At 48.2% G+C, this 14,920-nt stretch overlaps 1 protein-coding gene across 1 annotated transcript; it reads left to right on the top strand.

Moving 5' to 3' along the window:
* Positions 1–484: 484 nt before the first annotated feature.
* Positions 485–7,487, top strand: PITX3 (paired like homeodomain 3). The gene is made up of 3 exons (XM_054983673.1): positions 485–593; positions 2,808–3,013; positions 6,936–7,487. Exons 1-3 carry the CDS (start codon positions 485–487, stop codon positions 7,485–7,487), a joined length of 867 nt encoding a protein of 288 aa, XP_054839648.1.
* The last annotated feature ends 7,433 nt before the right edge of the window (positions 7,488–14,920 follow it).

The following is a 14,920-nucleotide window of genomic DNA, read 5'->3' as shown; positions in this document are numbered from 1 at the left end:
CTGTCTCTCCCCATATATTCCCCAGAGGACACTCCGATCAGGGGACAAACAGCTGTTGGTTGTCCCTGGCCCCAAGGAGGCCTGCCTAGCCTCAACTAGAGCCAGGGCCTTTTCAGTCCTGGCTCCCGCCTGGTGGAACGCTCTGTCTGCTGAAATCAGGGCCTGGCAGGACCTGCTATCCTTCTGCTGGGCCTCCAAGACAGAGTTGTTCCGCCAGGCATATGGCTGAGGCTGGGCCTCCACCGGCCTGGAAAAAAGGGGTGTATAAAACCCTCCCTGTGAAGGCTGTCCACCATCCTGTTTTAAATGTGTTGTTTTTAATTAACATGAATTTTTAATTGTATTTTTAATATGTTGTCCTCCCTGAGCCCGCTCGCAGGGAGGGCGGAATACAAATTTGAAATAAATAAATAACCCCTCACTCATTCTTCCTCTGTCTCCTTCCCTGTAGCTGGACTTCTTTCCCAACCCCTATCCCAGACCAATGGAGTTCAACTTGCTGACTGACTCTGAAGCCCACAGTCCTGCTCTCTCCCTCTCCGAGGCGGGGACGCCGCAACATGAGCACAGCTGCAAGGGGCCAGAACAGAGTGGTAAGATCTTACACTCTAGATTGTCCTCCTTGTTGCCCATTTGCATCCATGGGAGAATAGCTTCTCACAGCGGGTGGAGAAGATACACAGGAGCAGATCTAGCAGACTGTATCTATAGGTTTTCATGATGGGCTCAATTCAAGATTTAGAGATCTTGAATTCATGACCCCAAAGATCTCATGCAGCCTAAAACGTACCTTTGTCTTCTCTTGGTTCTAATAATTTGTTAGTGTATACTGAATTCTGGAACTGAGAAGTGGTTTATTTATGAACTACAGTCATAGAGAGCACATACTGAGGTGTACAGAGTTTAAGAATCTAAGCACATAATCCAGTCATGAATGGTCCTATGCCTTGAGAAGCCTCTGACCTCTAGCCAAGCTAGACAGTCTTAACTTTCTACAGTGACAGCAACATAGATATCGCCCACTTTTCCAGAAGGTTGACAAGCGAGGCCAACTCTCCTCGTTGCTTCCCTTCTAAGCTTCCTTGCGGTGCTTTTTGTGGAGAGATCTGTGTAGGGGACATCTCCCTCAGCTGACTGGGATAAAAACAGATTCCGAACATTGTGAATTGTAACCATTTTTCTTGTGGGAGCATTTTAAAAGAGTTCATAGGGAATTTAGAGGACTTTGATGGCCAAATGAAAGTTGTAGGTTTCATTAAGCTTTAGAAAGAAGCCCTTAGACATCTCTGTAACTTCAGGGCACCTGAACTTTTTTGAGCTTGCGGGCGCCTTTGGAATTTTGACACAAAAGTGGTGGGCGCAACCACAAAATGGCTGCCACAAGCGGCAGAGGCAACCACAGAATGTCAGGGAGTGAAGTGTTGTCTAGCTCTAATAGTAATTCTTCAACATTTTAGGCAGAAGCTCTGTTAAACAGGATCCCTATTAATATGAACATATTGTTTAAAATATCAGAAAATATTCAGAAGTGGCTTCCCCTGGAATTAGGAGGGCACGTTGAAAAACCAGGGTGCATATATTCACACCGTCCCTATATCTATATTTTTATGAATATTATATATTTTTTAAAAATAGATCATCATAATAGCTGCAGTCGTGTTAAGAGAATGCATATATGCAAATTTATTCAGAAGTAAGTCTCCCCCCCCCCCCTGAGGTAAATGCAGTTTACTGTCATGAATGGTCTAAGAAATTAAAAAAGAGCACATTTTAAAGGGGATTCATTCCATCTTCAAGGGCCTTCCTATTCTCCCTTTGGGATAAACCATTTTTGTTCAGTGGTGCCACAGAAAGACTCCACTGTTTTGTCCACACCACTTGAGATTTTTATTTTCTTTTGCAGGAGGGGTGGGGAGTGCGTTTGCTGTGTCATGACGAAGATAGGCCCCATCTGTGTGCTGAGCTGCTGCACACAAGCATCTAACTCCAAGTTTACAATATTGTATGGATTCACATGCACACCCATTTCCTCACATTATTTGGGATGCTCAGGGCTCATTTTGAGGGGGAATGCACAGGAACGCAGTTCTGGCAATTCCCCAAAGAGGTTACATGTCAGCTGGCCCCGCCCACCTGACTCGGCCATTTGGGGCCCGTTTCAGCCTGGATTCGGTCCGAAACGGCCCAGATTGGGCCTCTGATGGGTGGTGGATCATTCTCCCACTCAGCGGCCCAATCCTGACCATTTTGGGGCCCCTTTCAGCCATTTTCAGTCCCTTTTTGCCATTTTGGGCCCAATTCCGGCCCTGAATGACCAGGATTGGGTCCAAAACAGCCAGAATAGGTGACGTCAGGGGGTGTGGCATATGCAAATCAGTTATACTAATGACACACTTCCGGTGATGGCAAGAGGCATGGCATATGCTAATGAGTTCCTCCAGGACTTTTTCTATGAAATGACCCCTGGGGATGCTCATGTGGAAGAGCCTGGATAGCTCAGGTGAGCCAATTCTTGTCAGATCTCAGAAGATAAGCAGGGTCAGTCTTGGTTAGTAATCGGATGGAAGACCTCCAACGAAGACTAGGGTTGCAGAGGCAGGCAATAGCAAACCACCTCGGTTAGTCTCTTGCCAGGAAATCCCCGCCAGGGGTCGCCGTAAGTCAGCTATGACTTGAGGGCCCTGTCCACACACATGTAGGAGAATGAGGGGCTGTTCCACCCAATCACACACACACACACATGGGCTTCTACGAAGATTGCGCCATTCTAAAGACATGACGGGTTCCTTCGCCTTTGCTTTTTGCAGACACGGAAAAGTCCCAGCAGAACCAGACGGACGATTCCAACCCTGAGGATGGCTCCCTGAAAAAGAAGCAGCGTCGGCAGAGGACTCATTTCACTAGCCAACAGCTCCAGGAACTTGAAGCCACTTTCCAAAGAAACCGTTACCCTGATATGAGCACCCGAGAGGAGATAGCAATCTGGACCAACTTGACTGAAGCCAGAGTCCGGGTATGTTGAATGCTTTTGCTAACTATGTCCAGAGCTTGAGAGAAAGGGTTGGAGGACAAGCTGCATAACAGACCAATCAGAAACCAATAGTCTTCTGCACATGACATATATACAGGGCTTTTTTTCAGCTGGAACGTGGTGGAATGGAGTTCCGGAACCTCTTGAAAATGGTCACATGGCTGGTGGCCCCGCCCCCTGATCTCCAGACAGAGGGGAGTTGAAATTGCCCTCTGCGCCACCGAGCGGCGCAAAGGGCAATCTGAACTCCCCTCTGTCTGGAGATCAGGAGGTGGGGCCACCAGCCATGTGACCATTTTCTCAGAGGGCAACCCACTGAGTTCCACCACCTCTTTTTCCCAGAAAAAAAGCCCTGCATATATATATATAAAGACAAGTGTCCTGACTGACTCAGCAATGCCCAGCCCAAACCCCTAGACCTATAAATAGGAAATTTGGGGAGAACATTCCTTTCATGATATAAACGCCCACTAAGAAGGGATTTTAAGAAATTCACCACCTAAGGGGGTAAAAAGGGGTAAAATGTGTTTTCCCAAAAGGATACAACATACCTGTGTGGCTGGCAGGTTGCTGCCTGCTTGCGCTGCCCACTGCCAGATCGACCACTACACTTCCCAGGTAAACTTGCATGAACACACCACATGTCAGGCATCTCGTGTAGTTTATCTCTGAGAGTGTTTAAAAGGAAATACTGGGAATTGGAATGTGGGTCCTTTCTGCACGCCACGCATGTGCTGTGAGCCTTCCCTTGTCTCAGTGCAGAAACTCATGAAGTTGTCACTCTGAGTAATGCAGATGCTGTCAAAATGCAAACATTACCGCAGCATCTGGGATTTGAGCAATGCCTCACAGGTTCGAGTTAGGAAGAGCACTCTCACTCCAGCCTGTTGCTGCTGAGCCATTGCAAGGTGACACTGAATGGGTTCCAGTACCCAGAACAAAACACACAAGGTTTTGTGCATTTTGATCAACATGTAATAAAAAAGTGTTATGTGAATTTTGTTTTGCATTTCATATAAGCCGATAAAGCTGCTTACAACTTCTTGGCAATATTTGGGAATGGCTGAGCAAAGCCATTTACATCGTTTCAGCATTGAATCAAGATTGGACGCCAGAAACTCACATTACTGTAAAATGTAGGGTGGGCCACCAGGCTAGTTTAGCCAGAGCTGGTAAGCACGTGGGAGTGCAGGGTACCAGGCCAGCTGCTGCTCCTCCAATGGCATCAGGGATTTGGAAGTGTGGAGAGTGAACTAGGATCCCTGGTTGGCTACCCTTCATGAATCTCCTCTTTTCAAGCTGCATCCAATGTGTATTCCATAGGTTAATTTTTGCCTGCATTAAAAAGTAATTAATACTCCATTTGTATTGTCAAAGGCTTTCACGGCCGGAGAACGATGGTTGTTGTGGGTTTTCCGGGCTGTATTGCCGTGGTCTTGGCATTGTAGTTCCTGACGTTTCGCCAGCAGCTGCTGGCGAAACGTCAGGAACTACAATGCCAAGACCACGGCAATACAGCCCGGAAAACCCACAACAACCATCAATACTCCATTTCCTTGGAGGCCTACAGGTTTTAGTGTTTTGAGCACCAAACTAGTCACGATGAAAGGTGGCCCATGTGTTTTAAACCTGCATTTTCTTTTGCAAGCACATAAAAAAGGTTTCTGTTTTAAGATCAAAGTGTACGCAGTAAGGAGTTTAATTACTGCCCCCCCCACACACACACGAGCTTTCTTCTCTACAGTCCCCTGGTGTCGCTTTTCACTCATTTGAGCTCCAGGCTTCCAGTTGGACTGAAAGTAAGTTCAGCTGGGAGAAAAGGTTCTATGAAGAAAGGCTAAGAGGAGTTAAGCAAGAAATCGTGGGAGGTTTACACATACTGCACTTCTGTCTTCCTTTTGCATCTTTCCCTGCTTTCCCTAGCTTTGTAACCGATCTTGGGTTAAACACACAAACCTGCCATTGCTAAATCTAGTTTAGCCCTGAGAAAGTTAGTACTTTTCCCCCCTAGGAGCCAGTGTGGTATAGTTAGAGTGTTGAACAAGAACTGTGGGGTCCTGTATTCAAACCCCACACACCTCTCATATTAACTTGCTACACAAGTTTGCCATAAGAATACAATATGGAAGGAGGGGACCACATTTGCTTCCATATGAGGATGACTCCCCATCCTTCTGTGATGGACAACCATGTGTCATTTGCATGGTGTGGGAAAGATTTGCAAATGGGTTTCTAGATTCCTGGATCCAGGAAGAGGACTGCAGGGTTGGCTGAGCACTCCTGGCTTGCTGGTGCCTCTCTGCTGCAAATGTGCCCTCCCCATTCCATTTCACAGCTGGTGGATGAGATACCCAGCCTAGCGTGTGGTCTTAGCCTAAGGATCCTGCCATTGAGAACTGACTAGATGATCCTTAGAGAACCCTTCCAACTGTTACATGAGCCACTTCAGGTGTACACCAAGAGGCTGTAATGGATTATGTGCAAGAGTCAACTCTTCTGTGTGTTATGTGCCGTCAAGTCGCCTCCAACCTCTGGCGACCCTATGAAGGAAAGGCCTCCAAAACATCCTATCATTAACAGACTTGCTCAGATCCTGCAAACTGGAGGACGTGGCTTCTTTTATTGAGTCCAGCCATCTCGTTTTAGGTCTTCCTCTTTTCCTGCTGCCTTCCACTTTTCCTAACATTATTGACTTTTCCAGAGACTCTTGTCTTCTCATGAAGTGGCCAAAGTATAATAGCCTCAGTTTTGTCATTTTAGCTTCTAGGGAGAATTCAGGCTTGATTTGATCTAGAACCCATTTATTTGACTTTTTGGCCATCCAAGGTATCTGCAAAACTCTCCTCCAGCACCACATTTCAAATGAATCAATTTTCTTCCAGTCAGCTTTCTTCACTGTCCAGCTTTCACATCCATACATAGTAATGGGGAATACCATCGTTTGGATTATCTTGATCTGGGTTCCCAGAGAGACATCTTTATCTTTAAGGATCTTATCTAGCTCCTTCACAGCTGCTAGATAAGATACACCTCTTCTGAGACCAGCCAAATGAAACAGCATTTCCTAGGAAATACTAATTGATTAGACAAAAGCTAAATAAACCCCCCTCAAACTCACCATTATTAAAATGTTATCCAAGTAAACCTACAGGTCATGTGCCAGCTCCTCCTGAGTTAATTAAATTTTAAAGGGTAATGGATACCTGATCACTTTCAATTTCCATGTTTTTATAGTAATATGCTTGTGCACCTCTGACAGACTCACACGAGGCTGGTGACTGTTCCAGCTTATTAAGACATATTGTGTGTCCCCACCAGTGAGCTCTCTGAGAGCCAAGCTACAAGTGACACCTGACACAGGTTGGACACTTGTCAGCTTCCCTCAAGTTTTGATGGGAAATGTAGGTGTCCTGGTTTTACAGCTTGGCTCTCCATTACAGCTGCAAGACCAGGATGCCTACATTTCCCATCAAAACTTGAGGGAAGCAGACATGTGTCCAACCTGTGTCAGGCGTCACTTGTAGCTTGGCTCTGATTCTCCATGCATCTCCAACCATCCAAGCTGCACTTGACCACTGCCTTTAGTGCTCTCCCCAACATCCAGACCCGCAGCATGGGTATCAAGCCTGACCCTATTTACAGAGCTGCTGCCTAGCCATCCCACACTGGCTCTGGGACTTGGCCTTCTTCGGCCCCACCTCCTTATCCATGCCTAGGGTCCATCTGCTCCCTGCCTCCTCTTAGCCACATGGGGAGTGCCTCCAAACTCTTCCACTTGTACCAGAGTTCCTCTCAAAACAGACCTGTGGTCTTTATCAGCTACAGCCAGAGCTGCAGTGCGGTCCCCTCGCCTGCTCTCCAACAAACCTCTTGGGAATGATTCCCCTTATTCTTTCTCTTGCAGGTGTGGTTTAAGAATCGCCGAGCCAAGTGGAGGAAGAGAGAAAGGAACCAGCAGGCAGAACTTTGCAAGAACAGCTTCGGAGCCCAGTTCAATGGACTGATGCAGCCCTACGAAGAGATGTACAGTGGCTACTCCTACAACAACTGGGCTACTAAAGGCTTGGCCACCAGCACCCTGTCAGCCAAGAGCTTCCCTTTCTTTAACTCGATGAATGTCAGCCCTCTCTCCTCACAGCCCATGTTCTCTGCACCTAGCTCCATCGGGTCTGTGCCCATGCCCTCCTCCATGGTGCCCTCGACAGTGACTGGTGTGCCTGGCTCCAGCCTCAACAACTTGGGGAGTCCCGGCCTTAGCTCCACCGTTTCCTCCAGCACATGCCCTTATGCTGCCTCCACTGCCAGCCCCTACATGTACAGGGACACATGTAACTCCAGTCTGGCTAGCCTGAGGCTGAAGGCGAAGCAGCATGCCAACTTCACCTACCCAGCGGTGCAGACAGCTGCCTCCAATCTCAGCCCTTGTCAGTATGCCGCTGTGGATAGGCCAGTATGAGGGACTGGACCCCCCCCCCCCTCCTCACCCAGGCTTATCCAGAACTTGGCCCGTAGCCCAGTGACCGCACTCGGACAGACATGCTAACTTACAGGAAGATGTTTTTAGTTATTATCATGTTACAAACTGTTGACTCCTTTTTGGTAAAGTAAATGCAGTTGTTCATTTAAAATCCATTTGGGAAAGAGAAAGTTTTTTTCTCCCAGGCACTGAACTCGTTTCCAGCCCAGCACCCTTAGCCCATAACCTTCGAACCCATACCAAAAGTTGCAGTGAAAAGGGTTCAGCAGCTGCCCTCTGTTCACCACCCATGCGTGTGTCCCAGGGCCGATCTCCTTTGCCATCATGAATCTCTTGGAGGAGAGCTAGAATTCTGTGCTGGAAGGAAGAGATTTGTGTGTTTGGAATTGTGCACATTTATCAGATGTTTACACTGCATTGTGCAGTGCCTGCAGGCACAATGTTTTGTTTTTTGTTGCAGAATTTGGCATTTTGTTATAAGGGATTGGCAAAGGGAGGGTTTCATCTCATGGAAAGCTGGAGGGGGGGGGTATGTAAAATGAGGGATACAGAAAACCAAGATGTTTTCTGAACGAGGATGGACTTGGTCTGGTATCCTCATTGGTGATGCTTCAGTGGGGCTTCTGCCTTTCAGGTCTCCCTGCCTCAGTCCCCAAACCCCACAGCAACCATTCCCTGGGCCCCCAGGGCTTTTCCAAGCTCAGGGCTTTTCCAAAATCAACAATTGACTATTGTTGTATCATCATAATATTCCAACTGTCTGTGTATCACATTCTGTGAATTCCCAGCTTTCAGTTTTTCTGGCCCTTTTCATTGTGGAGATAAAAAGGGGAAAGGCATAGTTCTGTAATACAAGAGGCTAGAAAAGAATTTTAAAATGACAGCTGGGAATTTAGAGAACCCGATACACAGATTGTTATAGTGATCCCCCCCCCCGCCCCAATTTCTTAAAAAGAAAAACCAAACTTCCCTGGGGTAGTGAGAGAATGGCCATTGTGGAGAAAAGTGGCTGCTGTATAAACGGGACTGGAAGAATCTGAGATTTCCCACCCAAATGGCAGCGATCCAGGCTTTTCTGCAGTCTTTCGAAAAACTTCACAGCAAAGCAGGTTTGGGAAAGGTAAGAGAAAAGCAGGTGAAGCCCCAAGGGGGTTCAAGAATGCACCACAATGCTGTGGGGAAGTAGGGGGGTGGGGAGGAACCCACTTCCCAACAGTATCAAACCTGGAGCAAATAACTTGTGTGGGAAAGATCAGAGTCTGAAGGAAGAGTTGAATGAAGCTCTGCATATGACCCACATTCACACTGGGCTCTAGGACCGCAGCAGAGGCTGCCTCCATGTGCCTGAGAGCCAAACTACACAATACAAACAACCCGACTTGCAGACAGACCTACATCGGAAGATCTCACCTTTACAGTGTATGTTCGCTCTGCAAAGCTCCTGGTGCCCAATCCTAGGGCACACGGAGCCAGAGAATAGGGGCAAAAAACCCTTCGCCACTGCCACTGTTGTTTCTGCTACTGAAAATGGGGCAGGAGGGAAACCAGAAGCTCGTCCTCTCCCCTCTGCAGTGCCAAGCAAACGAGTGCTGTTTAAGGTGAGTTCCCCCCGCCCCTGATTTACATTGGAGTATGAGTCTTGCTGTGCACCTGTGACCCAACACATGTTGGGGATATTGTGTATTTTACCCCTGAAAGGGGGAACTAATGAATTCAGAAAGTAGGCAAACAAACCTGGTAACCTTTAAGAGGCCTTGATTAAATCATCTGGGACATTTTCAGGCTCCTTGGCACCTGAGTACTGCCGTTTCTCCAACTTCAACCTAAGCCAGAAGATGTGCAGGAGATTCTTTAGCTTCTTGAAACAAATGGGTCACTTGCACCTCATTTCAAGGGATCTTGTGGATCTGGAGGGAACAGCTCATCGGGGTGACCCTGTCCTCACCGAAGCAGCATGAAACTCGGCATGAGAGCCATTTTCTAAATAACATTTTGAGCTTTCAACTATTAAGCTTTCCCACAGCTATGTCCATTTAAACACAGTCCCTTAACATGTTGGATGAAGCAGGCTAGCTAATGACTCCTTCCTGGATGGATGGTCCCAGGATATGAGATCCAGTTTGGTGTAGCGGTTAAGAGTGGCAGGGCCCCAATCTGAAGAGCCAGGTTTAATTCTCCACTTGAAGCCAGCTGGGTGACCTTGGATCAGTCACAGCTCTCTCAGAGCTCTCTCAGCCCCATCCACCTCACAGGGTGATTGTCGTGAGGTTACTAACATACTTTGTAAACCGCTCTGAGTGGGTGTCAAGTTGTCCTGAAGGGCAGTATATAAATTGAATGTTACCACTATATTACCTGCCAGCTAATTTTTAAAAAAATAACTTTGGGGGGGGGGGGTAATAAAAGCCCTCCAGAGCAGTGCAGAAACAGAGGAACACAGTCCATATGGAGGTAAGGCCTTGTCCCATTTCTTCCAGTTTCCTGAACAAGCGGAGAGAAGGCCACGTATGCATCCTTTGGCATTTCAGAGGCATGATGCCCCTGCTGGAAAGGTCCTGGTACAAAGCATGAGCCAGTTGGTGGCAGCAGTTCTGTCAGGAGAACCTCTTCTGACGGTACTAAGGGCTAGAGAGGAGGGGCAGTAAGGACATTCTTTCAATTCAGCAGCCTGTTTAAGGCTTTAAAAATAATAATACTTGATTTATTCACTTTCAAGATAGTATGCATGCCCTGAAATTGACTGTTATATAAGCTCACTTAATAATAGCAACAACAGTATGCTTATATACCGCCCTTCTGGACAGATTAGTACCCCCCACAGAGCAGTGAACAAAGTCAGTGTTATTATCTTCACAATACAACTGAGGAGCTGGGGCTAAGAGGAGTGACTTAACCAAGGCCGCCTGCCCAGCTCATGGCAGTAGTGGGAGTTGAACTAGCATATCCATTTACTATACTACAGTTCTGAAGGAGCTTTCTGGTGTCTTTCTGGTGTGTCCTAAATCATAGCCTACCTCTTGCATTTTGGGCTACTTAAACTAGAACCTTCAAAGGCAGCCCTGTTCAGGGGTTATCAAAGTATGTCTGATAGCTGGGTATAAAAACAGTGACAAGGAAAGCCCTCCACTAGTGCGTCATGTGAAACAGGGAAAAGGAGCTTCCGGCCCCAGCTGTCATCTGAAAGCCAAGCAAGAAAGCCAAATCAAAGAGCAGTGGGCACCCTAAGCTGTGAACCTGATTTCAGGTGGTGTGCTCCTGTCCAGAATAGTCAAATAAACCTATGAAGCTGCTTTATACTGAGTCCACTGGTAGTTCTCCAAGATCGCAGGCAGAAGTCATTCCCATCAAACACTACCTGATCCTTTTAACTGGATCTGCCAGAGATTGGATCAGAGACATTCTACATGCAAAGCAGATGTTTTGACGCTGAGTCATGACCCCCCTCTCCGCCTCTTCTCTAGTTCCCAGATCAACTGGCCTGCCTTACTAGCAATATCTCAGAGCCAAGCTACAAGAGACGAATTACTCAAGGAGGAGCATGTGAAGGGAGTCGCAACGTTAGCTGGGAAGCTGAGTTTCAAAAGAGAGGGGAAGGCTTTGTTAGTTTCCCCTCTCTCTACAGAGCCAGTGAGATCTCTGCTCAGAGGGTTTGTTAGTTTCCTTTTGTCTCAGGAAGGCTCTGTCAGTTTCACCTCCCCTTCTAGGAGGCAAAGAGGAAATAAACCTGAGCAGAGATCTCCTTGACTCCATACAGAGGGGAAATTGACAAAGCCTTCCAGTGGCGGGACATGGACTTTGCTTGCAGGATACTCAGAGCTTCATCCAACCTTACCTGCTGCCAATGCGTTGGCACAAAATGCTCCTGGCCAGGTCATGCCACCTTTCATCCCAGCCACTTTGATGAGATTTCCATCACTGCTGCGACAACAACTGCCACGCCTTGTTTCTAGTTTTCCCCATACTTGTTAAGTATGGTTAATGTAACATTTAGGCACACACTCAGTGGCAGTACCACCATCTAAGTATCTCCTTGTGGGCATCAGGGCTTTTTTTCAGCCAGAACTTGGTGGAACAGCGTTCCAGCACCTCTCCAAAATGATCACGTGCTTCAGGAAACCTGAAGCAGGAAAAAAGTTGGGGTTTAAATGCTCCTTTCTGTGTCGCTTCTGTGCCAAGCAGATGAATCTGGGGTTTAAAAGCTTCCATGCCACTATGCAGTGGCATGGAAAGGGGCATTTAAACTCCACCAGCTTGCCTCAGCTGCCTAACAGGGAAGTCCCTGCCAAGCCCCTGAAGAATGGGGTTTTTAAAACTTTTTAATTTAAAGAGCCTCTTACCATGGAGCCCTGTGTGACGATGTCACTTCCCGGAAGTGATATCATTGTGTGGTCCCAGGAGTGCATGTGTGCTTTCCATGCATGTGTGTATAGTGGCAGGGTAGCCACCTCCTGCAGGGAGTTACTCCAGGGGCTGGGAACTGCTACCCGCCACCTGTTTCCCCCCCCAAAAAAACTCTGGCAGTACCACTACCTGAGCAAGGCCAGAAGCATCCATGGAAGAGTGGCAAGGAGAGTCACTGGGAGTCTGCCTCATCTCCTTCCTGGTAAGCAGGAACTGCTCATAAGCAGGGCTTTTTTTCCAGCTGGAACGCGGTGGAACAGAGTTCTGGAACCTCTTGAAAATGGTCACATGGCTGGTGGCCCCGCCCCCTGATCTCCAGACAGAGGGGAGTTTAGATTGCCCTCCGCGCCACCAAACGGCGCGGAGGGCAACCTAAACTCCCCTCTGTCTGGAGATCAGGGGGCAGGGCCACCAGCCATGTGACCATTTTCAAGAGGTTCCAGAACTCCGTTCCACCACGTTCCAGCTGAAAAAAAGCCCTGACTAGATAGCATGTGGGAGACTGTTTCCATGGCCAGATGCCATGCCTTGCATTGAAGCACTTGTTTTCTTATTCGTTCCCTGGAACGTTCACCCACTCAAAACAACAGCGACATCAAGGGTTCGCATGCAGGGCAGTATATACAGGCCATGATCTCACCGAATTCAGCTCCTCGAAAAGCACAACATTCTTTTTCTTACTACTGTAAATCGGTTTGTTTCATTTTCGTTTTTTGCTCTTAGCTGAGAAGATATGCCTGAAAGCACACAGGTTGCTCCTCCTGGTATTCCACATAAATAGTTGCAATTTTCAGTGCAGAGGGAATGGATCTCAGTGTCCCATGAGTAGCGGACTAGAATAAATTATGCCAAGTATGAGACATTTGTATATTTGATCACCTTGTACAATTTATGCAGGTCATGGGCTTCAGATTTTCTTGGGGTTGCCTGGGAGTAGAATCTTAAATTTTTATGACGACTTTGAAGCACCTTTTGAATACAGGGTGTTGCCTTAGAACCTGTTTGATCCACTGCGTATCCTCTGGAAAGAGAGGAAAGAGAAAGAGATCGGAACATTTCACCAATAGAGCAAAGGAAATAACTGTTAGAAGTAAAAAAATAGATGATCTGTATATTACTATGTGTGCTCAAGAAGACATGCATCCACTAGTCATGTATCTGTATGAATGCCCACTTCTTGGCCCCAGATTCACTCTGTGAAAACCAGCTGGGGCTCACTCTAGCCATAAAGGAGCAGAAGATTTCAATTTTAACAACCAGCCCAGGGGGAATGACACACACATACTTCTAAGGTATCTCTAAAACAAAGGGATGAAGCTCCAAGTCTGGTGTAGAAGGAATACGGAAGCTGGAACTTTGCAGAATAATCAGGGATGTTTTCACACCGCTTACTGGCCACGGAACATCGCACCGAGCTCTCGGAACGACAGCATCTTTCTGGCGTGATTTCGCGCGAGAACTACCGTTCTCACACGAAATTGCATCAGGAAGACGCTGTCGTTCCGGGAGCTCGGCGCGATGTTCCGTAGCAGGTAAGCAGTGTGAAAATGGCCCAGGTTTCTTGAGGAGCACGGGGACAAGCATAGTCAAAGTAATATTTAAGTACATCACATTGCAGAACAAAAAATGCCCACAGTATCTTTACACAGTGCCAATTCACACACAAGTCCCTTGTGCAAAATGAACCTCAGTTAAGAGAGGATTAGAGGAGAAGGCAGCAAGATGAACAGAAATTTTAGCTGTTATCTTTTGCATGGGGTATCATCTGGGGGAGCTTGTGATCCAAGCAGACCTCAGAGCTACACACACTCAGAGGTTTGGGGTTCGAGGAAGGATTGCTTGCTGAGACAGGCAAGCAGGAGTCTGGCCAGCAATTATTAATCCGAGAAGCTCCAGAATGGAAAGCATGTGCTCTGTAACTAACAATGACGGAAGAGGATGGGTGAAAAGAGGGAAAGAGCCCTGGGATACTTTTCTCATTGAAAAAGCAGCCGCCAAATCCCTGGGCAACATCCCCCACCCACGCAGCTGGCTCACTTTTCTCCTGCAGTAGCCCAGGCAGCTCAACCCCAGCCAGGCCCACAGGAGATTGACAGTCTTGGCAGCCAGGGCAAGCACGGGCCCCAAGCTGCCAAGAGAGCCACTTCAGAAGCTCAAGAAGCAGCAGGAGCAAGCCTGGCAGAGAGCAGAGATGGGGTAGGAGGAGCCAGGGAACTACCGCGTCTTCCCAGCCATTCCATCCGATAGGCTGGGAGAAGGGTCGCTCAGATATGCTAGGCAGGGATTGGGAGGAAACCCAGGGAGGTGGGAAGGGGGAATCCTTTAAAAGCAGGTTCCTGGGAGGGCTGAGGAGGAAGGGAAGGGAGCGGCAGTTGGGGTGTGCTGGCACTTCCTGGGCAGGAGAAGGAATGAGGCGGGACAACCCCCTAAGAAAAGGAACAAGGTGGCACAAGAAAAAGTTGTATCCTTGAAGGGGGCTGTCAGCAGAATCCCTTGACTGGACTCTCCCCTGTCCCTTGGGCAGAGGTAGGGTTGCCAGGTCCCCATCCCCTGGGTGGGAGGTAGGAGGCCCTGCACCTATCTACTATCCTGTGGTCACGCATGTGCGAAATGTACATGTGTGCTCCTGGCTTGTGCAATGACATCACTTCCAGGAAGTGACATCATCATGCTGGCTGCAGGCCACCCTGGGAGCACTCCCATGTTCCACAGGGGCCCAAATCAGACTGATTCGGGCCCACTCCGGCTCGCATCGGGCCAATTCAGCCAGGATCGGGCCGCTGTGAAGCGCGGGAGCGCTGCTGGACAGTCCGGGAGCGCACCCCAGGAGTCGTGCCCCCCCCCCACTGGCCAGGTAAGCGAGGGCAGGGGATGGGGGTGGGAGCAGGGGATCCCCCACCCCCAGCGGGGGACTAGCAACCCCAGGCAGAGGACAGGGCCCAACTGGCGGTTGGGATGCTTGTGAGCGGCTCCTCTAAACTCCATTGATAAGGTGGCCAAACAACTTGCAG

This window comes from Eublepharis macularius, chromosome 6 (genome assembly GCF_028583425.1).
Source record: "Eublepharis macularius isolate TG4126 chromosome 6, MPM_Emac_v1.0, whole genome shotgun sequence".
In the NCBI taxonomy this organism is placed as follows: Eukaryota; Metazoa; Chordata; class Lepidosauria; order Squamata; family Eublepharidae; genus Eublepharis; species Eublepharis macularius.
Note: the sequence above shows the minus strand (reverse complement) of the source record. Positions and strands in the feature narration are given on the sequence as shown.

Excerpts from the sequence above, each read along its gene's own strand:
- PITX3 (XM_054983673.1), top strand. The coding sequence starts at position 485 with ATGGAGTTCAACTTGCTGACTGACTCTGAAGCCCACAGTCCTGCTCTC. Across the intron at positions 594-2,807 it reads CAAGGGGCCAGAACAGAGTG|ACACGGAAAAGTCCCAGCAG; the intron begins GTAAGATCTTAC and ends TGCTTTTTGCAG. Across the intron at positions 3,014-6,935 it reads TGACTGAAGCCAGAGTCCGG|GTGTGGTTTAAGAATCGCCG; the intron begins GTATGTTGAATG and ends TTTCTCTTGCAG.